The following is a 27,630-nucleotide window of genomic DNA, read 5'->3' as shown; positions in this document are numbered from 1 at the left end:
AAGGTTATAAGAGACAGGATTTATAATCATCTTGAAAAGAATAAGTTCATTAGCGATAGTCAGCACGGTTTTGTGACGGATAGGTCGTGCCTCACAAACCTTATTGAGTTTTTCGAGAAGGTGACCAAACAGGAGGATGAGGGTAAAGCAGTGGATGTGGTGTACATGAATTTCAGTAAGGCGTTTGATAAGGTTCCCCACGGTAGGCTATTGCAGAAAATACGGAAGTATGGGGTTGAAGGTGATTTAGAGCTTTGGATCAGAAATTGGCTAGCTGAAAGAAGACAGAGGGTGGTGGTTGATGGCAAATGTTCATCCTGGAGTTTAGTTACTAGTGGTGTACCACAAGGATCTGTTTTGGGGCCACTGCTGTTTGTCATTTTTATAAATGACCTGGAAGAGGGTGTAGAAGGGTGGGTTAGTAAATTTGCGGATGACACGAAGGTTGGTGGAGTTGTGGATAGTGCCGAAGGATGTTGTAGGGTACAGAGGGACATAGATAGGCTGCAGAGCTGGGCTGAGAGATGGCAAATGGAGTTTAATGCGGAAAAGTGCAAGGTGATTCACTTTGGAAGGAATAACAGGAATGCAGAGTACTGGGCTAATGGGAAGATTCTTGGTGGTGGAGATGAGCAGAGAGATCTTGGTGTCCAGGGACATAAATCCCTGAAGGTTGCTACCCAGGTTAATGGGGCTGTTCAGAAGGCATATGGTGTGTTAGCTTTTATTAGTAGGGGGATCGAGTTTCGGAGCCACGAGGTCATGCTGCAGCTGTACAAAACTCTGGTGAGACCGCACCTGGAGTATTGCGTGCAGTTCTGGTCACCGCAATATAGGAAGGATGTGGAAGCTTTGGAAAGGGTGCAGAGGAGATTTACTAGGATGTTGCCTGGTATGGAGGGAAGGTCTTACGAGGAAAGGCTGAGGGACTTGAGGTTGTTTTCGTTAGAGAGAAGGAGGAGGAGAGGTGACTTAATAGAGACATATAAGATAATCAGAGGGTTAGATAGGGTGGATAGTGAGAGTCTTTTTCCTCGGATGGTGATGGCAAACACGAGGGCACATAGCTTTAAGTTGAGGGGTGATAGATATAGGACAGATGTCAGAGGTAGTTTCTTTACTCAGAGAGTAGTAGGGGCGTGGAACGCCCTGCCGGCAACAGTAGTAGACTCGCCAACTTTAAGGGCATTTGAGTGGTCATTGGATAGACATATGGATGAAAATGGAATAGTGTAGGTCAGATGGTTTCACAGGTCGGCGCAACATCGAGGGCCAAAGGGCCTGTACTGCGCTGTAATTTAGTATACTGTATTCGCTGCTCACAATGTGGTCCCCTCTATATTGGGGAGACCAAACACAGATTGGGTGACCGCTGTGCGGAACACCTCCGCTCAGTCCGAAAGCATGACCCTCAGCTTCGAGTTGCTTGCCATTTCAACACACCCCCCTGCTCTCATGCCCAAATATCTGTCCTGGGCTTGCTGCAGTGTTCCAATGAACATCAACGCAAGCTCGAGGAACAGCATCTCATTTACCGATTAGGTGCGCTACAGCCTGCCGGACTGAACACTGAGTTCAATAATTTCAGAGCATGGTGGGCCCCCTTTTTATTTTTAACTACTTTTTCTTTTTTATTTGTTTATTTTATTTCATTTTGCTTCATCATTCGTTTTTTTTTTACCATGTGCCTACCCACTGCTTTTTTTGTCATGTTTGTGCTTTGGGCCAGGCTGTTATATTTTTCTGTCAATTAACACCCTGTCTGCACTAACGTTTTGTCTTTCACCACACCATTAACATACCGTTTACCTTTGCTCCATGACCTTCTGGTCAATTATTCTCTGTGACCTTGTCCTATCAACACCTTTTCTTTGGTTATCTCGTGCCCCACCCCCAATTTATTTGCTTAAAACCTATTACATTTCTAGCCTCTGCCAGTTCTGATGAAGGGTCACTGACCTGAAACGTTAACTCTGCTTCTCTCTCAACAGATGCTGCCAGACCTGCTGAGTATTTTTCCAGTATTTCCTGTTTTAATGTCTCCTTCCTCATTGGATTGGAAACATACTTATCTAGAATGTTGTTCTAAACAAGCTTCACAAACTCTTCCCCTTCTCTGCCTTTTATATTACTATCCCAGTCTATATTAGGATAATTAAAGTCTATTATAACTATACTATAGTTTTTGTACCTCACTAATTTCCTTGCAAATTTGTTCCTCTATACCTTTCTTACTAGATGGTGGCCTATAGAATACACCCAGTAGTGCAATGGTACCTCTATTGTTTCTGAGCTCAAATCAAATAGATTCTGTCCTTGACCCCTCTAAGACATCCTCTCTCTCCAGCACTGCAATATTCTTCTTAATCAACACTGCCATCCTTCCTCCTTTCTTTCCTTCCCCATCTTTCTTTAACAGCTTATATCCAGGAAAATTTAGTATCCAGTCATGCTTTTTTGAGACAGCTCTCAGCTCTGGTCACATATATTCCTATGTGGCTATCTGTGCCTGCAGCTCACCAACCTTATTTAGCACACTCCGCACATTCACATACATGCATTGAAAACCTAATTTAGATCTTACTGCATTCCCTCTCACTCTGACCCCATCTAATACCTTATTATTTCTTACTCCAGTGCTATCTACCCGTTTCTCCCAATTCTTTGTGAACCTTGTTTCTCCTCTCAAATGTTACTTCCTGGTTCCCATCGCCCTGCCAAGTTAGTTTCAACCCTCCCCAATAGTACTAGCAAACTGCCTGCAGGGACACTGGGGCCAGCTCTGTTCAGGTGCAAACAGTCCAGCCTGTTCCATCTACCCCAGAACCAGTCCCAATGTTCCAGGAATCTAAACCCCTCCCTCCTGCACCATCTCTCTACTTATGCATTCATCTGCTCTATCATCCAATTTCTGTACTCACTAGCACATGGCACTGGGAGTAATCTGGAGATTACTATCTTTGAGGTCTAGCTTGCTAGTTTCTTTCCTAACTCTCTAAAATCTGCCTGCAGGACCTCATCCTTCTTTCTACCTATGCCGTTGGTACTGATATAGACCACGCCCACTCAGAATGCTGTTAAAGCTAACTGAATTTGTGCACACCCCATGCTTTTCCACTTATGTTATATATCCCATTAATGGCCATTATGCATGGATTTGGGTATCTAACGCCAAAGGAGGGAATTTTGCTTCAAAAGACATTGCTTTTCAATAGCGAACTCATCAACTGATGCATTTCCCAGTTCAATTATAATATTTGGTCCTCCAACTGGGAAAGAAGTACACTCTTGCCATACTGAAAGATATCATCTCTGATCACCTACTGACTGCCAAAGAACCAGCATTTTTGATGCCAGCAAGGGGTTATCAGGGTGACTAATTTTTCTTGCTTGTATCCAAAACTGGAATCCAGAAAATATAGAGCAGAAGCATAAAAATAGCAATGCTATGAAATGGTGTAAAGAAAGACTGGGAGGTAACAAAGGAACCAGTAAAGGATTTTCCAGACAAATTGATCCAAGTATTAAAAATAAAAATCCATATAGCTTCCTGGGTTTTATAAATAGGGGTGTGTGTATTTTGGTTGCAGCTTCACACCTGAGACTTCTACTCCCCCTCCTTTTTAACCATTTTTAGGCTTAGCTGTGCCTCTTTGCTCCTCATCTCACTCCTCTAATGTCCTTCCTATTATCTCCCTCCTTGACCCTGCTGGTGACTCAATCACCACTCCGTTCAAAAGTCCCCTAAAATGTTCCTCTCCTCATGAACAAAGCCCTCACTGTCCACATCATCACTAGATAAATCTAACAAAATTCTGATACAGACTGAAACCTCGCTTACATATAGTGATTCCCTCTCCCTCACCAAAACTTGCTGGCTGGCTACACAGTCCATTCCTTGCCCCTCCCAACCAACCACTCTGTGTGACCATATTTCTTATTGCCAAATTCAACCTTGGTCTCTCTCCCAACTTCCCTGACACTTCTTGGTGAATCTCACCCTCCACCTCTCTGAAAATCCTTTGTGCGTACTGCCTTCTCAAGCTCCATATCAAACTCCTCACTAAGATGTTCTCCCTGCATCTGCACTGAATGAATAATGCCTCATCCTTGGTAATTTCAACCTACACCTATCTTTGCCCTCTCTTCCCTGACTTCTTGGATCCCCGATTCTTACTCTATTTCATGCTTCACAAACTCAACCCTTCCATACCCATTGTTACTTCCTCAATCTTGCCATCCGTCTGGGTCTCTCCACTTCTGAGTTATCAATTGCTGACACGGCTATCTCCATTACCACCCAAAAGCCCCCAAACTTTTTATTTAAAAAATTCATTCACAGGATATTGGTGTCACTGACAAGGCCAGCAGTTATTGCCCACCTCTAATTGCCCTCGGGAAGGTGGTGGTGAGCCGAGCTGCCTTCATGAATCGTTGCAGTCTGTGCAGTGAATGTTCTCTACCACAGTTTTGTTCCAAAGGGAATTCCAGGACTTTGACCCAGTAATGATGAAGATACAGCGACATATTTCCAAGTCAGGATGATGAGAGACTTGGAGGGGAACTTGCAGGTGATGGTATTCCCATTGCTCCCCTTGTCCTTTTAGGCAGTAGAGATTGTGGGTTTGGGAGGTGCTATTGAAGGCATCATCCTCACGATCCACCTTGGGGAGAAAAAACTCTTCTCTTTCCACCTGTAATACACTCTCAAACACTCTCCGTTCTGGCCTCCATCCACCTTTGCCACAATTGATCTGCCCAATCATGCCTTCAGTCCACTAGTGACACCCTCATGCAATGCAAATTACAGTGTTACGAGTGTTTCCATTTTTCTGTTACATTTTTTTTTGAAGACTTGAGTTTTAAAACTGAAAAGGATTCCATAGATGCTGGAACTTAGTGTTTCTTTTAAAAAAAGAGGTCATCAAAAGGTCTTTTCGACTGAGCTTGTAAACAACAGTTACTGGAAGAATCAAGGAGTGCTACAAACAAGCCCTTACTGGAAGTCACCTGTCTTCAGATAATTATGCAGCAGGGTTTTTTTTTGACTTGGGGAAAGAGGTTTACAAAGGAGGTCAGGAGGCTTACTCCAGAAATATTTTTGGTTGCAGTTTGGACAGTGTTCTGAAAAGGAGCTAGAGAAAACTTGCCAAGGGAGCAAACTCCAACTCAGGCTGTTCCAGCTCTTCGAAAAGCCTGACAGTTTTCCATCTCTTTGAGAAGCTCTGAGAAGCAAGTGCAAGAAACAAACTGAAACTGTTGCTGCATTTTTCCTGGAAAGCCTGCCCAAACTGATCTTGGACATCGCCAGGCAAGAATTGTTCCAGGAAGATTCCAGTGACAGCCGTCTACGAGTACTTGGGACACCAAACCAAAACAAAGGGCATCTGACATCTTTCCACATCTCTTTTTTCTTCAAGAATTAGCAAATACTTGGCCAAAGCATTCTTTTTGTGTTTTTGTTTGTAATCGAGCTCTAAAGAGTAAATATCTTTTTTATCGGTTCATGGGTGTGTGTGTGTGTTTGTGTGTGTGTATGTGAGGGGCTAAGGTAAAAAGGGAACTTTTATATTTCAATCTGTATGTTTATGCTTAGCTTCGTTAATGGTTAAGACTTGTTTTATAATAAACTATATTTTTGTTGTTTATTAAAGAAATCTGGTTGGTGTTTTATTCTGGGATAAAAAGAGAGTCTGCGATTGACTATCGGTAACTGGGAAGAATGTGGAGAAGTGGAACTAGAAAAACAGTGTACTCCACCCGCCTTGTTCGTAACAATAGCGTCTTCTACCCTTGCCAATTCCCCTGGTACAGATACGATTTGCTCTCAAGTCCAAAGGTCGTGAAGGTAATATACTTGATATACCTCAAATCTGGCTTGGCCACTAAGAAATATACCATTGTCGCTCCTTCTGCTACTCCAGGATCATCCTGAGAACAAAGACAACTCAACATCCATGATGAATCGCCTCCTCATATTTTTTTCCTGGTCCCTCCAATACCAATTGAAAAAAAGTTCATAGATACATCTCTACAATGAATAGCATCTGAGCAGCTTCCTGTGCCACATCTTTAACCTCATCATATCCTTAGCCATGGCTTAGTGGGTAGCAACATCGCCTCTGAGCTGTAAGTTATGGGTTCAAGTCCCACTCCAACAACTTGAGCACAAAAATATTTAGACTGACACTCCACTGCAGTACTGAGGGACTGCTGCACTGCTGAAAAATGGAATGTTAAACTGACGTTCATAAAAGATCCCACGGCTCTATTTTGAAGAACAGTTCTCCCTGGTGTCCCAGGGATCCCTCAACATCAAAACATCTGGTTATCTTATTGCTGTTTGTGGAAACTTCCTGTGCCACATTTCCTACAACAGAGACTACACTTCAAAAGCACTTCATTGGCCGTAAAATGCTTTGGGATGTCAAGTCTTTTTCTCTTCTACTGCTCCCGACTCAGTCGCCCACCCACTCTAGCCCTCGACCCTTTGCAATTTCTCTTCCATTGTTCTTTCTGACTTCTTACAACTTATTTCTTCTCACACACCAACTACTTACTTTCTCGATGCCTTCTGACTCAACATCTGACCACAACCAACTCTCCTGTCTCCATTCCAATCTCATCCCACTGCTGCCAAAACCCTTCTCCATGCTGCTGTTGCATCTAAATTTTGTTTCTCTGATATCCCCCTTTCACCCTTCATAAACAGCAAACCTTAGTTGTCTGTATCTTATCTCACATCGAGATCCACTTGCCTATTTCTCCAGTCCTCGTTGACTTGCAATCCCAATTTCCCAAATTTGGAGATCAGAGTAGCTATTTTTCTATTGCCGCTTCTACTCCTCAGTTTTGCCCTGAATTATACAGGCCATGTTGTTTAGTTGCCTTTCCAATGGATTTTGAAATTCTATGGCAAATTTGGTATGCATCAATGCCATAGTTACTAAAATACATTTTGTGCCTTGGTAACATCAATGTACTATCGCACTTATGAAGATCATTTGTTTCGATGTAGGCAATATACTGCATTGGCATATACAACATGCAGCAAGTCATTTTGACTGCTGCAGACTGTGGGCGGGAATAATCCTGAGAAAAGAAATTCTCCCGACACTATGCAGTAATCGATATCACTTCCATTTGTAGCACGATTCAGGTGAGGGCGGGCGGAGGGGAAATAGATGACAATGAAGGAAAGAAGGGAGGAGGCAGAAGTTGGAAGCAATGCTTTGGTGGCAAGAATGTCTATGTGAAAAGAGTGGGAATTTGATCTACTGTGTACAGGGGTGCAAGGGCGCAGGGTGTGGGATGTGGGAAAGCAACTTGTCAACTTTTGCAGAAGTAGTGGTCTGGGTGATCTGTTGAAAATTCAGTTGTCTTCTTTTTGTTTAAAACACGGTAAGAAAATTAATTCGAAATGCATCATTTCTAATACAAGAACTCAAAGTTACACAAGGAAGCAGTCATGGGAAGAAATGTGTCAATTTTGTATGTTCAACTTTTGGATCTCCCCGTGCAGACTTCCATTTACTTATGTGTTTTCCCCTCCATATAAACATACAAAATAGGAATGGGTAGGCCATTCGGCCCCTTCGAGTCTGCTCTGCCATTTAATAAGATCATAACTGATCTGATTGTGGCCTCAACTCCACTTTCCCTTTGACTCCCTTGTTAGTTAATAATTTATCAACCTCTTCCTTAAAAATATTCAATGACCCTGCCTCTACCACTCTCTAGGGAAGACAGTTCCAAAGATTCACAACCCTCAGAGAAAAAATTTCTCATCGCCCTTTTAAATGGGTGACCCCTTATTTTTAAACTGTGTCCCCTAGTTCTAGTCTCTCCCACAAGGAGAAACATTCTTTCAGCATCCACCCTGTCAAGTCCCCTCAGAATCTTGTGTTTCCATAAGATCACCTCTCATTCTTCTAAACTCTAATGGATACAGACCCAACCTGTCCCACCTTTCTTCATAAGATAACCCCCCATCCCAGGTATCAGTCAAGTGAACCTTCTCTGAACTGCCTCTGACGCATTTATATCCTTTCTTAAATAAGGAGACCAAAACTGTTCACAGTACTTCAGATGTGGTCTCACCAATACCCTAAACAACTGTAGCTAAACATCCCTACTTTTATAAAAGCAAAATACTATCCCTACTTTTATACTCCATTCCCCTTGCAGTAAACAACACCATTCCATTTGCTTTCCTAATCACTTGCTGTATCTGCAGTCCAACCTTTTGTGATTTATGTACCAGGACACCCAGATCCCTCTGTAGCTCAGAGTTCTCCAATCTCTCTCCATTTAAATAATATGCTGCTTTACTATTCTTCCTGCCAAAGTGGAGAAGTTCACATTTTCCCACATTATACTCCATTTGCCAATTTTTTGCCCACTCACAAACTATCCAGATCCCTTTGCAGACTCTTTATGTCCTCTTCACAACTTACTTCCTCCCTATCTTTGTGTCATCAGAAAATTTAGCAACCATACACTTGGTCCCTTAATCCAAGTCATTGATATAAATTGTAAATAGTTGAGGTCCCAGCACTGATCCCTGTGGCACTCCTCTTTACAACCAACCTGAAAATGACCCATTTATGTCTACACTCTGTTTCCTGTTAGCTAACCAATCCTCTATCCATGCTAATACGTTACCCCCAATGCCATGAGCTCTTAATTTTGTTTAGTAACCTTTGATGTGGCACCTTGTCAAATGCCTTCTGGAAATATAGGTATAGCACATCCACAGGTTCCCCTTTATCCACATTGTTTGTTACTTCCTCAAAGAACTCCAATAAACTAGTCAAATATGATATCCCTTTCATAAAACATTTTGATTCTGCCTGATTACATTGAGATTTTCTAAGTGCCCCGCTATAACCTCCTTAATAATAGATTCCAGCAGTTTCCCAACGACGGATGTTAAGCTAACTGGCCTGTAGTTTCCTGCTTTCTGTCTCCCTCCTTTCTTGAATAAGTAACACAAATATAGGAATGTTGCGTATATCTGAAGCTTGTTTTGTATATCCAAAAATTATTTGCAAATGCCATAGGGCTTATAAACAAGATGGTAAATCTCCTCTGCATCCTCTCAAGGACCCTCACATCCTTGCTAAAGTGTGGTGACCCGACCTGGATGCAATACTCCAGTTGGAACCTAACCAGAGCTGTATAAAGGTTCAGCCTAACTTCTTGCTTGCTTACTCTATGCCTCTATTTATGAAGTCCAAGATCCCCCCATTTGCTTTGCTAACCACTCTCTCAATAGGTCCTGACACCTCCAAAGATCAATGCACATGCACCACAAAGTTCCACGAGTTGTGAAGAAGCTATGATGTCAGCTTTTTTGGGGCTGTGCCAGCTTTTTTGATGCGGTTGGATTTACATTTACCGGGTTCTTCTGTTGCCACATATGTACTTCGTGTAGGCATAGCAAATGACAACAGCCCAGCAAAACTGAGCATTAAATTCCAATTTGGTGCCTCTTCTCGTTTGTTTTGTGTGCTTGTTTGCTTCTCCTCTTCCTGACTGCTGAGGTAGAATCTGCCTGGTTGTGACTGTTGCCATATACCCTGGGAAGAACACCGCTTGTAGCTGTCCTTTAAATAAGTTAGCACTGCCAACTTAATTGAATTTTCTTAGCATTAGTGGCAAGGCCAGCACTGTTCCCTTTGATATTCGTTCTTGGATCTCTTGCCAATGCTGCAATTTCTGTGATTAAAGCTAAAATGGGGAAAAAAATGCAGACTGGTCTATTCACTTGCAAACACAAAAACGAGAGTGATGATTTAATCTGGCTACTGCTGAGACAAGACTGAAGGCTTTGTTTTAATTGCAACATCGAGAGATGCAATGTAATGAGTACAGAACACCTTTATAGCTTGAAAAAAAAACTGCCACAACAGCACAGGTCCTGGGGCTTGACAGGAGATGGAGTGTTGCATCTGCAATGTGATGAGATTTTCATGTGCATAGTAAGCACATGGTTTTCCTACAACCAATCACACTAGCTTTAAGCCCTTGGTATGTGGAAGATGCTTAAATGAAGAAATTAGGTTATGCCACAGCATCCCATTTTTCATTCAACCCATTCAACATAATGGAAAGATACATTTCATTCTACTCCACACACAATTTAGCGTGAAAGGCACTTTGATACTGCTTGTGATGTCACATGCAAGACCAAGACTGGGCCTTGCATCCAGCACAGGAATTTGGCTTAAGGATTCTTACAAAACCACTGGTTGAATTGCAATAAAACCCAACTATTAGAGGCACATCTGTTTGTGGTTAGGGGTGGGGAGGTGTCCACTCCCTCCCTCCTATCCACCTCTGTTGCTATTTCTCAAGCTATAGAAATATGATTAGAAGAGCCTTATTGTGAAAACAATTTAAGCCGCATCACTGTTACTGTAGTTCTCAAACAATTCACACAATGTTAACTAGCAGGTTTGGCAATAAATTTGAACAGAAAAGGTCAATACTTATAAAAATTGCTTTCGTCTCTGGTCTGTGCTGAATTAGCCATCTCACCTGCAATATTGGTGCAAGTGCAATGTGCCTTAGCGTTACCCCAGTGAGGGGAGGGGTGGGGAGGGGTGGGGGGGGGGGTGGGGGTTGGTGGAAAGGGCACTCAGCCAGGGCTGTGGAACCTGGCTGCTATCCTGTGATGCAGGAAATCACAGTGCATGCACATCAGGTGAGGTCAGGATCAGGATCTTGGCTGTGACTCATTATTCAGGCTCACACATGAAGAAAACCACCGAGGCAAAGTACTGGAGACTGGTACATTACCCTCGCACAAATCACAGGGTTGGAGGGAGGAGAAGAAAAGAAATTCAGGATTTAAAAAAAAACATACTTGGAAGAACAGTTAAAGCATATTCATTGCATGGCAGGAGAAATACTGGCATATGAACTTGCATGAACTCTATACAAAAGGCACAGCTGTGCCTAGGGAGTCTTCCAATCCTCATGCAAGACAGGGCAAAGAAAATTCCAAATATTTAACCACTATCAAATGTACTCTTTAACAATACATATTTAGTTTCTTTCACATAGAAGTACTTTCCTTGTCCAATGGTTAGACTTCTGCCTTGAAGCAGCTCTACCAAGTAATAATGCCAGGACAGCAGGTCTCCTCTTCTATTCCAACTTCACAACTAACAATGAACTTCTTCGTGAACAAAGAGTAGGGTGGCTACGGAAAATAATCCTTAAAAACCAATCAGAAAATACATCTTTCAAAATGAATGAGTCCTAGGGCTAATGCACGAGGGATATAGAAAGGCATGTTCACTGTTCCTATACCAACTGTTCAGCCACACCCTATGCAAGGGCAAAGTGAAACTGAATCCATAAATATTTCTGGACATATCAAATTGGAGAGTTTAAAAAAAAAAGGATGGTACAAACATGGCAAAACACGGCCGCACTGAAGTTGCTCCCTTGCAGAAACTCCCGAGGCACCCATTCTTTTTGTGTCACTGAGTGTTAGCTCACTATTCATCCATGCAGGCATTGCAACAGGAACCCAAGAGTGCCCTCATCTTACAGACACACAGACAGAGCCTTTTCCACATGCATTTTCTACCGGGATCACTGGATAGTGATCCATCTTTTGAACAGCTCATTCCTGCTGACCAAGAACTGGTCTTTACCTCTACAAATCTGCATCAATACAAATTATATTGTAATTTTACATTTATAATTAAATCATCCAAACATTGGCAAGACAATTTAAGATTGCAAGTCAACAGTTTGGAAAGTTAAAGGTTATTCTCTATAACTTTGATGTGTAATTTTCAATATGCAATTTATAACACACACTTTTTAAAAACTGATATAATGCCAAAAGGCCAGTGTACCACTTTTGCCTTTGAATCAGAAGCCCCTTTGTCAACTTGAGCAGAGTCTGGGCTGATACTTCACTTCAGTATTCAGGAAGTGCTGCATTGTCAGAGGTGTGTCTTTTGGATGAAACATTGGATGAAAGATCTCATTGCACTATTTGAAGAGTAAGGGAGGTCTTTGTGTCCAGACCAACATTCCTCCCTAAACCAGCACCATCAAAACCAGATTATTCAATCAATCATTCGCTCCTTGTGAGTCATTCTTGTGCCTAAATTGGCTGTTCTAATAAACTATGTAACAAAAGTGACTGCACTTCAAAAGTAATCTTTTGGTTAAAAAGCACTTTGAAATATGCTATATAAATGCAAGTTCTTTCTTTCAAAAGGAATTTTATTTGTATTGTAATACTGACAATCTACAAATGCTGTATTAAGCAGACGACACAAGGTTTGTTGTTTAAACCACCTGAAAAAATATCTAATTGTACCTATAAAAAAAAATCTGTGCTTTGATTTGACTTTATTCCTAAGCCAGAGGAGGAATAGATGGAGCTGTAGGTGCCATAACAATACAACAAACTTTATTTTGGGTCTAATCTTGCACAACTGAATTCCAAGACACTGGAAATCAACTAATTACATGGAATTAAAAGCCAAACTGTCCTCTTCAGAATTGAAATTGACTGAAAAGCCATTTTAGTCACAATAAACTTCTGTCAATCCTGCTAATTCTTTCTTAATGCAAAGCAAGTCACCAGGGAGACAACTGAAAGGACAGCACAGTGCCAATAGCCGCCTGTCCTCCACGTCCAGAGAATCTCCTTTTGTTGTTACTGCAAAACAAAAAGTTGTCGCACATGGGTCTTTTGAAAACACTAACAAATGCAGAGCAGTCCCTGACCTGCAGTGACCCCACTCTGCAGGCCGATCTCATTTTCCCCTTTCTGAATGACACGTGTCTGAATCAGAGCCATCTGCCTCAATTTGCACAACATCTTTAGCCACAATAGGTCCCAGTTAGCCCTGACAACAGCTCACAATACTCCAACATAAAACACCACTGGGCTGACAGCATGCCGTCGGCTATTCAACAGCAAACCAACTGGTCAGTGTCTCACATCTGACAATTAATGCAGGCCTTGCACAGTGCCTGTGGGAGTCCGCCGGGAGCTGCTTAATTATCATCACCACAAGAGAGGGAGTTTATCAGCAGATAATCAAAAACTTTCACTTCAGACATAATTAGAATATTAGCCACTTAAGCAGGAAACAGATTCTTTTTAAATGAGCTGCAATTTTCTTTAGGACATTCTACCGTAGCGACAGGATTTCCTATCAAACTGGGCACTTTTTAAAAAAAAACTAAAACCTAAAACTGAAAATGAAATTTGTACTTTTGTATAACACATTTTCCAAAATTATCAAATGAACTGAGGCTGTATTTACAACAGAATTTTACCTAAAAAGAGGAAATTTCTATAGTTAAGTAACTATTTGTTAGAGCCTATAATTTGATTTTAAAAGGTAGAGCTAAATAACAAGTTATAAACTACCTCAAACACCAACAAACCAGATCTGAATCCACTCAATATCCCATACAAGATCCCACTACCCTGGTTAACAGCCACTACAATTTTATTTTGTTTACTGAAGAAGCACCTAAAATCTTGCAAAGAAATCACTGCAATGATTTGGAAGATGGCTTTCAATAATGCTCATCTTTTTATTCAATTAATAAGTTATTCTCGATACAGCCTAAAGCCATATTTTCTCTCAAGAACAACACATCCACGAGGAATGAGAGATCAGCAGTTTAATGTTTTGTGTTTTATGACCTTGTTTAGTGCAGTCACGTAGTGTGGACATTTTAGAATTGTTCATATCTTACCAACTCGTTTCGTGCCCGCTCATTTTTTAGTCGTTTTCATTACAAACATAAGAAATAAGGTCATCAATATAAAATAGTCACTAAGAAATCCAATAGGGAATTCAGAAGAAACTTCTTTACCTAAAGAGTTGTGAGAATATGAAACTCACTGGTTGAAGCAAATAGTACATAGATGCATTTAAGGGGAGGCTAGACAAGCATAGAAGCGAGAAGGGAATAGAGGGTTCTAACAATAGATTTAGATGATGAAAGACGGGTGGAGGCTTGAGTGAATCATAAAAGCCGGCATGGACTAGTTGGGCCGAATGGCCTGCTTCTCTGCCTATGTAAATGAAGGGAATGATGATGATTCTAGATTCAAGCCTCTAATTTATACCAGACAATGCAATCATAGAATGTCATATGTATATATCCTGGACTAAACTATCCCTCAATTGTCTTTCCACTTATGCACTCCTGGTCTGCATACACCTTGTTTTTGTTACTTTACCCCAACACTCTTAGTGTAACTTGACCTCTCTACTTGCCCTCCACCTTAAGAGTTCTCCTTCACTGCTTCTCAGTGATAATCAACAGCTTTCCTGCCTGAAAACCAAATTGAAGTTGAATGCAACACCTTGATGGCTCAGACAAGCACCCCAAAACTTGAAAGTAGCATTCCCCACCATTTCCCACACCAATCTTTTGGCTGATTGCCAATTACTGCCAAATTAGGGGCAGCTCCGTACTGTAGGCCTGTGCCAACGAGGAACTGGATTGAGATTGAGTAAACCCATTTCACAGAGGATGCCTTACATCCAAGAGAATTTGATTCCATCAGTCTGTGTTTGATTTAAGCCCAGATCCCAGAAGGGAAAGGCCACCATCCAGTTCCTGGATTTAAAAAAAAATATAGTTAAAAATATAATTTGCAAGTTATTATGACATTCACCAGTCCATAATTTAGTAAAACTACAGCTTCAGTGCACTGTGTATACAATATCAAACCTCAGTAATGCCAGGTAAATGCTTATTGCCCTTTGTGTAAAATAGAACACTTTGCTATCAAACTTGAACAGGAGTAGGCCATTCAGGCCATCGAGCCTGCTCCGCAACTCAATTCGAACATGGCTGATCATCCACTTCAATGCCATTTTCCCACTGTATTCCAATATACCTTTATGTCATTTGTATTTAGAAATCTGTCAATCTCTACTTTAAACATACTCTATGACTGAACTTCCACACCCCTCTGGGGTAAAGAATTCCAAAGGTTCACAACCCTCTGAGTAAACAAATTTCTCCTCATCTCTGTCCTAAGTGGCTTCCCCCTTATTTTGAAATCGTGTTCCCTGGTGCTAGACTCCCCAATCAGGGGAAACATCTTACCTGCATCTACCCTACCTATCCCTTTAAGTATTTTGTAGGTTTCAATGAGATTACCTCTCATTTTTCGAAACTCCAGTGCATACAGGCCCAGTTTCCCCAACTCTCTTCATAGGACAGTCCCGCCATCCCGGGAACAAGTCTGATGAACCTTTGTTGCACTCCTTCTATGGCAATATTATCGTTCCGAAGGTAAGGGGATCAAAACTGCACACAGTAGTCCAGGTGCGGTCTAACCAAGGTTCTATACAATTGAAGCAAGACTTCACCACTCCTGTACTCAAATCCTCTTGTGATTAAAGGCTAACATACCATTAGCCTTCTTAATTGCTTGCTGCACCTGCATGTTAGCTTTCAGTGACTTATTGACAAGGACACTCAGGTCCCTTTGTAAATCTACACTTTCTAACCTCTTACCATTTAAGAGTATGCCACCATACCTAATGCATTTTTCCCTTAAACCTTGTGTCTTTGCGATGATGTGTTAATTTTATGATTTGGTTCAGTGTAGTTCTGTTCTCGAAGTGTATTTTGAACTCTTGAAATCACAATTCCAGCTTTAACCCCTACTTTTTTACTATTTGTACACTCCTAAATTAGCATAACGTCTCTATTATGATACAGTAGCTAGAACTACTTGGACACAGCTCAAGTGTATCAGCTCCAAATATCAAAGTACTTTTATGCAAAATACAATAACGTACAAAAAGTATGAGCTTAAACAAAAAACAAAAACATTTTCTGTTCAGCTATCACCTCCACTGCCCATCTAGCGCTCTCACTGTTGCCCTCAGATGCTTGAGTTTTTAAATCTGCCAATATGGTATAGTCTTGGCTGCAATTATGATCAGCTTTCAGGACACACTGTGCAGCATGCCATCTGGTAGACTAACAAGGAACTAAAAACACACTAGATAAAAGCAGACCTTCCAACTTGCAAGTCTAACCTTTTGCTACTTCCCTGTGTGGAAAAACAACTAAGAACCATTTAAATTGAAAGTTTTAAAGAAAGTTCTCCTTCTATACCTAGAAAAGTTAAAAGATGTCATTTACATTGGCCTGCTGCACAAGATATAAAGGATCCATCAACTGAGCCTGGCACAGTCACAAACAGCTTTTATAAAAACTGACAATACAATTCATCCCATCAAAAGGTGGACAGTTCACTCTGAAGCGCTTGATCTCACATTCAACCTTGGCAAATCTGCGCCTAGTGTTCAAAATGAAATAAGTATTCCCTCCTTATCTGGCTATAGTAATGTTCACTAATTTTATTGGCCTTTAAAATGGACTCATTTCTATTGAAACATTTAGAAACCAATCTTTTAATTTTAAAAAGTTATTAATTCACAAAACAGCTTTTTAGGAGTTAAACAGTGTCAAGAATTTTGCCCAGTCCTGCCGGTATGTTGCTTCTCTTCAGCTTCTCCTCTCTCCCAATCCATTCTTAGCTGAATATGCTCACTTTTATATTTGTTGGTTACCAGCAGCTGTGACAATGGCCCGCACAGGGTAACACTTTTTTTTGACATGAATCCTTCAATTACTGAAGCAGACACAATCCTATTAGCAAGAAAGACGATCGCAGGATGCAATGCCCTGCCCTCGTTGTAAAAAAATAATTAGCCCAAAGTTGACAAATGTTGAATGAAACCACACAAAGGGTACAGGCAAGGCAAGAACAGCTTTATGAAAAATGAGGGTGCCTGCAGAAATTGAGAACTATGCATTAATTAAAGCTGAAAGCAAACTTATACTGATTGCTGTGAAAAATTATTTAAAATAGCACAAATGTTAAATAAAAGGTTGTACAGAGAGATGTATGAGGTCCAAAACCTCTCACTTTACCAAATTAATGTTATTTAAACAAATTTATAAGTTTTGTAAATTGAATTGAATGAAACCAAAATTCCCAAAACTGCAACTTTTAAATGTGGAAGCTTAAGTTGGGGGAGGCTAGAATAGTTTTTATTCAAAGTAGTCCCCTGTTTTACAGCAGGAAATGTAGACTTATCGAAATGTGGTTTGATGATTTTAGCAAAATTGCAAAATGATGGCACGGCATCAAAATAACTGCTGAAAAAGTGTTTGCAGAATATTTGGAAACCTATATACTTCTGATTCCAAACATAATCAAATTCTGTAATGGATTCAAAAGCTTACTGATCCCTTCCAGAGACTTCAACACAAATAGAAGCAGTGTTGCCCCCTAATGGCTCAGATTTGAACATCACTCCCATGATTTAGTTATGTAATGGAATTTCTCTGTTGTTCAGAGTTCAAGACTAACACCTATTAGCAGGCAGTCAGTCATGGCATTATCAATCACAATTTTAAAAGTGCACAACATCACTACGCACTGGGCAATCAATCTAAGCTCACCCATAACTTTCAACCACTTTACCTTTTTATTACATTTCCACATTTTATATAGAAGCAATTACCCCAATTTCTCAATTAGAAGCTGCTCCTTTGAAGCTACTGAATAAAAAAGTCAGCCAACTAAACTATTAGTTTTTTAAAAGGTGGATTAGGTGAACAGTTTGCTGTCTGTATTGCTTTGTCATTGATAAGAAGTAAATTTGACAATCGTAGATTTGGATTATGTTTCTTTTATGAACAGTGGAAAAATAAAACTGCACCAGATTTGATTGGAAGACTTACAGGGCTGATGATGAAACCAAAGTTGAGATAGATTCTAGGCTAAAAGATCTTCTGAATAACCGACTTACATCAATTATATCTAATCCCCCCCCCCTGCCCTTTATATACAGATTCTACCTTTTAGGTGACAGCAAGTTGTTATAATATTAATACAACAGTTCAGACACAAGAAATCTAGCAGGGATTCTAAAACAAGCTCTCTCTGACTAGAATTCCTTAATTGTTGCAGTGTTGAACTCATTAGCCACGCTGCAATGGGCTTACACTTTATCAAGCCATAATAAAATTAGATGGGAGTTTAAGGAGAGGCACTCATCAAACTTAACCTGCACGATTTGTTTTGTCGTAGTTTAACCTTTCCATTCCTCAGATTTGCAGCAGTTTCCATGTGAACTGACAGGCAGGTTTTAGCTTTCCCAGATTCCGTCCTAACAGCTACTAGAGAATTGCACTCCACCCAGCAGCATTTTAATGAGGCTATGCAAGATCCTGAAGACAGCAATTTGGCAAATTTTAAGCAAATTACATTTATGACATTTTGGTATGAATTAAGAGATTTCATCAAATCCAAAAAATTCTCAATATGGGCCTGAATGCATATTTCTATTTTTTCACATATGTGCAAAAGGTCAGTTAGCAATAATCTTAATATTTTTAAGAGTTTACAATTTGGAGATTTTAGAACTACTTCAATGTCAATGGTGTGACATCTGCTGGGTGAAGCATTTCCCCAGATTGTTTAATCGCTTCTTCCTGGGTGCAACAAAATCAAATATATTACTTTTAAAAAGAAATAACAATGGCTTAACAGAGCATTCATTGTTTGAAAATGGTATCACTTCCAGAAACATTTCTAGCTTGCTGAAAATTAAACATACAATACCAGTAAATTAAGCACCCATCATTGATATAGGCAGAGAACACACACATATATGCATATATACATAAATAAATTATATATCAATATATTATATATCACACACACAAATTTTTAAAAAATGACAGTGATAATGGATATCCTGATACAATATTAATCTAAAGGGGTCTAGTTAATGCTACAAAGTGTAAAACTAAAGCCTAACTGATTTGTCGCTCTCCTCTGTATTTAAACTTATTGGGTTTTTTTAAAGCTTTTTTTGCAACAATGGTGGCAGACAATAACTTGCATTTATATAGCAGCTTTGAAATAACGGGTATCCCTTCACAGGGAGGCTTAAAGAAAACAAAATTAGAGTCACAAAAGGAGAGTCCGGAAAGGGTGATCAAAAGAATGGATTTTGAGCAGGGCTTTTAAAAGAGAGACAAGAGGTTTAGGGATAGAGAATTCCACAAAGCAGGATTCAGGCAGCTGAAGGCACTGCTACCACTGGTGGATGAGAAGGTTGTCCAGTTTATATACATCATATAGTTGGTGATACCTGCTGACAAAAATATTGCAACTTCATGAAGTAATGATTAACAACCAATAAATAAAGAAAATAAAAGTGGATAGGACATAGACAGGATTGTTTTACAAGACAGCAACACAAGTGTTCAGACGACAAATAACACCACAAAAGCAAAGCTACTTCATTGACGTTATCCACATATGTTCTAAGCCCTTGAAATCATGCTACCTTTATACAGCTGTAGAGCTCAGGGGAGATGATTTTCCCATCCTCTAACATTTCCCTTCCTCTCCAAATATGGTAACCCACATCATGATGCATTCCCTTCATCTCCAGTGTCATCAGGTATTTCACCAACCGGACATTCTTTATATGACAGACAGGACAACAAGTACTGACAGTTTTAGTTCCAGAATCCATAATTACATTTTACCTTGTCTTCGCCCAACACCCACACTTGCAGCAATGGTAACTAAATAGGATTCCTAACTTTGGCCAGTTCTACCTCTCTCCAGCCTATGTGTCCATGGTTAATTGTTGCATCCCAATGCCATTTAACACAAAATCAGAATACTGCGATACTGGAAAGCTGAAATAAAAACAGAAAATGCTGGAAATACTCAGCAATTCAGACAGTATCAGTGGACTTGAAATGTCAACACTCTTCTCTCTCCAAGGATGCTGCCTCACCTGCTGAGTATTTCCAGCATTTGTCATCCTGGTTGAGATTGGTGTCTGATTCGTATGGACTGCAGCAGTTCAGGGCAGCAGCTCACCACCACCTTCTCAAGGGCAATTAGGGATGGACGACAAATGCTGGCTTTGTCAGCTACGACCACATCACATAAAATGAATTTTAAAATTGATTAGCCCAATACTTACCGGGGGCTTTTCTCACCTGAATGGCTCAAAGCTGTATCATGTAGTGCATTAATATATTCATTCTTAAACATCTTAAATATCCACTACCGACACACTGTAATTACAGTGTATGCTACCTATAAGGTGCATTGAAGCACCTCACCAAGGCTTCTTCGACAGTAGCTCCCAAACCCATGATTTCCACAACCCAGAAGCACAAGAGCAGCAGGTGCATGGGAACATCAGCACCTCTAAGTCATACACCATCCTGACTTGGACATATAATTGCTGTTCCTTCATTGTTGCTGGGTCAAAATATTGGAACTTCCAGAGCATTATGGAAGAACCTTCACCACACAGACAGCAGCAGTTCAAGAAAATGGTCAACCATCACCTTCTCAAGGTCAACAAGAGATGGGCAATAAATACTGGACTCTCAAGCAGTGCCCATATCCCAGAAATGATTTGAAAAAAATCTAGTGTGCCATACCTGTGAAGGATTGTGGTTGCACTCTTATTGTACTTATGCTTTAAAAAAAAATCAGCAAGTGTCATTTAAGACATTTAACATGCTATTGTTTTATCTGATTTGGCACTGCAATACCTCAGTAACAAGGGATTAGTACCTGTATTGTGATCACCCATCTAAGCTACCTATGCTGTCAGATACCATTGGCAAGGAGCTGTTTAAGTGTTTAAAAAAAAAGCTCAAAGCAATTTAAACATAATTTAAACAAGTCAGGGAGTTCAAATGTCAAAAGTTGATAAAAATGCTTATGGTATACTGTCACAGCTAGCCTCATCTGAATCACTCAAAGAAGAGGAGCTTCCAAATCACTCTCTTTGTTTTCTCATATTATATAAAGTCTTTTCAAAGGCAAAATTACTCATTCCATGCATAGCTACGAACTCAGTTTTTTCAGAAACCATGTCAAGTAAGAACTCGGAGTTTGAATTACCTGTGTATATTATCTTGGCCAGACGGCACAACCCCAACATTAGCCATATTTACCACCTTATGCACAATCGCCTGGCAGGAGGAATTCTGTGGAGAACCTGTGATAGTTGTAGAATTTTCATTCATTCCTGTCAGTTTTCCTGCAAATGTACAATTTCTGTGGTTAGATAAACTGAGTTAAAACATTGCCAGCATGTTAACACTGCTAATATTACATAAAATATTTATTTCCCCACACAAATTTAGATATCACTAGATTAAAAATGCTGAATTTCTAGGTCCAATAAAAAATTAGGATTAAGAATTTTCCTTCAACTATTAATATGCAGCATGAGAAATGTATGAAAAATTATCCTGAGACTCAACAGAAAACATCTGCTAATTCCAAAAAGTTAATGCACATTATTTACAATCAAGCACAATCCTGTGCACAAAGGTATATTTTCTCATATACAATTTATTTTCACACAATATAGGTCACCAACATCAGAGAAACTGATCAGCCACTATACCAGGTACAAGCAGTAACTGCTACTTGGCTTGAATGATAGCAGTAACCAACAACGTACATTTGAACAGCTGAAGCTAAGTCATTCCCTTGCAAATGTGTTCTAATTTTACAGAGGAGATAAAATCTTATTTTCATCAGCCCCTCATCTTACATTTTTTTGGACCAATCATTTGTCTTACTTTATTCTAGATCCTGCTCCTGATCCTCTGGTTCAGAGGTTAAGAGGTCTGGACAGTAAATGAATTCAGAACTGCATTCTCCAACAGTATGCAAATAAGGAAGCAGAGAGGATGAGTAGAAAAGATGCTTAAAAAATTAAACTTGGAAAAAGGTTCACCTAACTGACGCATAAATTTTCATATGAAGTTTTCCATCAAAAGAAATTTAAAATTTCACATTTTATTTTCATATACACAGCCTTGTATAACAAAGAGGGAGTCTGATGCATGTGAACCAATCAGGCTCCATGGATCATAAATACAGAATACAGTACGTCGGGCAGTGAAATAGGATTTTTATTTCCATGTGAGAGTTATGGTGCATCTCATGAGTGGAAATAAAAATCCACATTTCATTGCTCTCCATATATTCCATTTTAAATACTTGTATGATCTTATAACAAATTTTAATATACATTAGGTTAGTTTTAATGAGGACTATTACAAGCATGGATGTAAGCTTCAATTTTTCCTATTAGGATCTGATGCGACCTCACACCTTGCGCCAGCTGCCATCTTGAAAAGCTCCCAACTGTGAATTCTGTACTAATTTTATTGTACTATCCTGGCCCAGATACTACACATTCCACCAATAAATTATGAAGCTGTAATAGATTATTTGAACTGAATCTAAAGCACAAAACTTAAAAATTTCTGGCCATAATTTCGACAATGTAAGGTAAGATCTGGTGCTCCATACAGATGTAATTATGTTCAAGGGGCTTTACAACTGAAAGGAAGTTGGATATACAAATGACAAAGCTGCATTAGGATTATTTCCACAGTTGCAAGATCATGAGTGGTATGAATCTACTGACATTACTTCGATAGAAAAGTATTCAGCACAACAACCACCTTTGAAATGCCATTGACTATTGCTGTATTGCACCAGTGCTTTAAAAAATAAAATGGAGGGCCTTGTGAACAACTAGATATAAAATTCCACTGTGCACAGTGAAGGCTATCTCTTGCATAAATAAATCTAGCAATTAGGTTCGAGCAAAATACTGTAATTGTGCCATTTGACAGAATAGGGATCCCAAAAGAAGTCAATGATGACATTTTTAGAAGATAAAATTTGAATTAACAGGTAGGAAACTTAATTTAAATGCAAGCCCGTGGCCAAATTATGTACATTTAATGAGCAGTTTAGAAGGAATTAGAATGCCCAGATACTGCAAACTGAAGTCAATGTAACCACTAAGTATTTTCAATTAAATGGAGCTCCAATTTGTTCTAGACTGCACACTGGGCCATGTTTCAAGTCTGCATTTAACAGATATAGTTGATGCTTAAGAATTTACACAATTGCATGGATCTAAAACTAAATATTGCATAGAAAAATCAACAAATTATAAATCTGTCCAGTGCAGTTAACAGTATTTTGTTTTGAATTGTTGAATAGATGCCATATTTACGTGGTATTTATGTGGTTTTGAAACAAGCACTCCATTTATCATAATTATAAAAGCTCAAAATCCTGCAATGATTCAGACTACAAACTTCAATATAACTGCTTTGAGATAAAGAGCATACCTCTATCTACCCCAAAAGTTAACAGTGGATAAGAGAAACAAAAACATATCTGCACATTTTCCTAACTGCAAAAAGCAATTTAAAACAAAGTTTAAAGACCAATTTACATTAGAATGAATGTTATGCAGTCATGTTTTTTAAATGAACATTGAAGGTAGGAAGGAAAATATTCATTTCAAAAAAAGTCTGAGTTTAAAAATTGTCACCTTAACAGACCATAAATGTTAATACTTCATATGCATCAGTAAAACAAACAAGGTTCATAAGCTGCTTTCAATCAAACAGATAAAGAAAAGTTCACTAGTTGCAGGCAAGCTAGGCATAAAGGTAGTTACAAAGCTCTGTACTCACTCATGATTTAAACCACCTCCATCAAGCTCTATTCAACAGCAAATGCTGAATAAATTAATGTAACCGTGTTTATTTTAAAAGCCTGCTCCCTCAGCATGTAATTAAAGGAAATGTTGCACAAAGCCTGTACTTTTGTCAACCTCCTGTAAATGGAAAGATGGATAGCACTCAGACAAGTGAATGCAATGCTTCATATTTAACCTTAACACTCTTGTCATTAATGGTTTGCCTAACTTGTTCTTTAAAAGACAAGGTACTGCTCCATTGAAGTAAAATTAAAAATCAACTATACCATGCTTTTCAGAACAGAAGATTCATTATCTTCAGCTAATGTATTGGCATAAAACACAGTAACATCCTATCAAGTGAGGCGCACATTCAATCTGCCTTTTACTCGTGCTGTTTTATTGTTATAGGCAATTTGTACCACTCAGCATGACAGTGTAAACTGAATCAAGATTAATTTACATGCAAAAGAACACTTAAGAGGAGCAGCATGGTAAGCAAATGTATTGTCTTGATTGCTGAGGTGGAAAAGAACCTGAAAAGAAAAAGTGCTCTATAATTAAGGAGCATCAAATGTGACTGCCTTAAAGTAGTTTGGTGCTGTAAAATGTAAGTGTATGTTACCTTATATAAGAAACAGGAACAGCAGTAGGCCATTCGGCCCTTTAAGCCTGCTCCACCATTCAATAAGATCATGGTTGATTTTCCACCTCAATTCCATTTTCCTGCAATATCTCCATATCCTTTGTTTCCCTTAGTATCTAAAAATCAATTGATCTCCGTCTTGAACATACTCAATGACTGAGCATCCATAGCCCTCTGGGGCAGAGAATTCCAAAGATGCACAGCCATTTGGAAAAAGAAATTTCTCATCATAGTCCTAAATTATTGACCCCTTATTCTGAGACTGTGACTCCTAGTTCGAGACTCCCCAGCCAGTGAAAACATCCTCACTGTCAAGTTCTTTAAGAATTTTAAATGCTACAATGTGATTCGTATTCTTCCAAACTCTAATGAATATAGGCGTAGTCTACTCAATCTCTCCCCATAGGACAATCTCCTCAGCCCAGGAATCAGTCAGGTGAACCTTCATTACACTCTCTCGAAGGCAGGTATAGTTTTCATTAAGTAAGGAGACCAACACTGTACAAAGTATTCCAGGCGTAGGCCGGAATTTTACCGCTCTTGGTGGCTGAGAGTCTGATGAGGCGGAAGTGGGTGAAGAACTTGGTCCCGTTTCATGCTTCGTTGCCACTGGCATCATGTGTGGGGCAGCCAATTAGTGGCCCCGTGGCGTATTTCTGAGTGAAAAGGGCAGGAGGCTGAGCGTCGGCGGGGCGAGAGCCGGAAGAGTTTGCTGAAAGCCATTTAAAAATGGCTTTCAGCAATCTGTGCCTCTGAGAGGCTTACCTGAAAAGCAAGGAGGACGTTGAGAGAAGACACTGCACATCTGCGAGGGAAAAACAAGGGACTGAAGGCGAAAGGACTGTAAGAAGACAAAGTGCCCACCAAGCCAACATTTTGGGAAAAAACAGAACCCCACCAGAACCTGCTTGCAGCAATGGAAGGGAGAAGTAGCCACATGGTTCCTGCTTCCTCCAAGCAGCTGAGGCAAGGTGGGAGGTCCTCTTCCCATCCGACAGAAGGCGGCGGCCTTCCCAAATCACAAAGGAGGCATGACTGGAGGTAGCGGAGGAGGACATGGCTCCAGCGCCGCACATTGTCATCTGGCCTCCTCCATTGACAGATTGGCGGCTGTAGTGAAGGGGCTGATCCCGAATGCAATGCAAAACCTCACCGAGAGAGTGGCCTCTATGGACCAGAGCATTAGAGATCTGATTCTGGAGATTTTGAGGCTGCTCATCCCTCTGAGGTTAGCACAGAGGACCAACTGAACCTCAGGAGGGCACAGGGGTAGCAGCCGATTGCACATGGGAGCTCTTCTCAGGGTGCTCCTGATGCATCCTGCAGCTCCTTGTTCCCTCTGCCAGTGACATCAGCACCGCATACTCCCAGGGTGCCAGAGGGTATTCCTGAGACTTCTCAGGGTCACCTTGAGATGCCGCAGCCTGCACAGCCTCAGCCAGGCAGAGGACATTCGCCAAAATCATCCAGAGCAACACGGCAGCCTGATCAGCCACCTGCCTCTGGTGTGGCTGGCGTTGAGGAATCGTCCACACGCGTGAGCACTAGCAAACGTTTCAAAAATTCACAATAACAATACTCCGGGTCACTGGTACAATTTGTAAATAATTATTTGCTGTATAAACGCACTAACAGTTATTAAATTTTTCACTTGGCATTTTTACATGTCACAGGTCATTGCTGATGTCGTAGATGAGCTGGTTGCTCTGCATGAGCAGGATTATTTGATAGGTGACACATTTGGGCTGGGTGGTGCTTGATGGAAAGGTGGCCTGGTTCAGATCAGAGTTCCCCCTGAAGATGAGTGCTTCTGCCCTTCCAGCTCCTGTTAATGCCTCATCTATGACCATCATGTCAGTTTATGGTTGATGAGATTCTGTTCAGGAGAAACGCCTGAGTATGAGAGCCTCCCAGGTCTCTCTTGCACTCAACTCCTCTTGCCCTTCAGCTCCCTCCCCCCCGCGGTTCAGGTGGTTGCAGCCCCTCTTCCTCATCCGTATCACCATCCTCATTTGAGGAAGCCTCGCGCTCACCTTAATCATCTTCCAGGGCCTCTCCCCTCTCCATCACCAGGTTACGTAAGGCACAGCAGGCAACAATAATTCTAGAGACCCTTGATGGCAAGTACTGCAGGGCTCCACCTGAGCAATCGAGACACCTAAATTTCATTTTGAGAGGACCTATAGTCTGTTCAATGGTCACTCTGGTGGCTGCATGGCTCTCATTCTAACGTTTCTCTACATCATTCCTTAGGTTCCTCACTGGTGTCATCAGCCATGTCTTCAACGGATAAACCGTCGCCAAGTATCCATCCTTGCAGGCGTGCAGGAGGGCTGAATAGTGCTGGCACCTGGGAGTTCCACAGAATGAAAGAATCTTGACTGTTCCCAGGGTAATGTGCACACACCTGCATGATTCCCTTACGATGGTCACATTCAGTGAGTGGAACCCCTTCTGATTAATGAAGGCTTTTGACTGACCTGCAGGTGCTCCAATGACCACATGAGTACAGTCTATAATGTCCTGGACCACTGGGAACCCAATAGTACTGAAGCCTCTGGCTCTCTTGGCCTGACTGGCGGTGTCCGTCTTGAAGTTGATGAAATGGTCGGCATGCCTGCAAATGGCATCAGTCACAACCTTTATGCAGTGATGTGCTGATGCTTGGGAGACCCCGCTCTTGTCTGCCGATAAAGCCTGGAACGAGCCTGATGCATAGAAGTTCAGCACTACTGTTACTTTCAGTACGACTGGCACTGGATGGCCACCCACGTAGTTTGAAGCAACCCCCGCTGCCAGCATCTCAGAGGTGTGACAGCCTCCCATGAAAGCCGCAGTCTTCATTGGCACTGGTGTTCTGACAGTTGCAGGAAGCTCAAACGCGGGCGGGAGACCCTACCTGATGGGTAAGCTCACCTCCTGACAGGTGGTTGCAGCCGGGCCACTCTGCCACCTACTCCCCCTCCCTCATTAAGAGGCTGCGCTGCGTGCTCCCCTGGCCAGTTGTCCTTCTGTTTCTCATTGGGGCACAGTCCTCCTCATTAGAGCCGCCTCAGAGTGCACAATTCCCACTGCTGCTGTGTCCCACAGATGCAATTACTTCAGGTATTACCAGCCTGCTGTAAGGAAAGGCACACACAACCCCCTCTTTTTCACCCAAGAAAGCAATACCACTGGGGCCCCAATCAGCAGTAACACTCAGATGAACCCTGTTGAACAAGCTGAAACTACCACGAACTGTAAAGTCACACAAATAAGTAATAACAAATACAAAACCAACAAAACAGTACCTCCAACTCCCTCACAGATACACTGCCTGCCACTCTTTTAAACCTGTCATGTTCCCAACACACCCCTCGACTCGTTTTACAGCTGTAA

At 40.8% G+C, this 27,630-nt stretch overlaps 1 protein-coding gene across 3 annotated transcripts in view; it reads right to left on the bottom strand.

Moving 5' to 3' along the window:
* ap3b1a (adaptor related protein complex 3 subunit beta 1a) overlaps positions 1 to 27,630 on the bottom strand; it is a 355,948-nt gene that overhangs the window by 8,778 nt on the left and 319,540 nt on the right. For all 3 annotated transcript variants that reach the window (XM_068029475.1, XM_068029477.1, XM_068029476.1), the window contains exon 26: positions 20,987 to 21,125. In XM_068029475.1, coding sequence (XP_067885576.1) covers positions 20,987 to 21,125 — 139 coding nt within the window. The remainder of the gene's footprint in view (positions 1 to 20,986; positions 21,126 to 27,630) is intronic.

Source organism: Heterodontus francisci, chromosome 4 (assembly GCF_036365525.1).
Source record: "Heterodontus francisci isolate sHetFra1 chromosome 4, sHetFra1.hap1, whole genome shotgun sequence".
Lineage (NCBI taxonomy): Eukaryota > Metazoa > Chordata > Chondrichthyes > Heterodontiformes > Heterodontidae > Heterodontus > Heterodontus francisci.
Note: the sequence above shows the minus strand (reverse complement) of the source record. Positions and strands in the feature narration are given on the sequence as shown.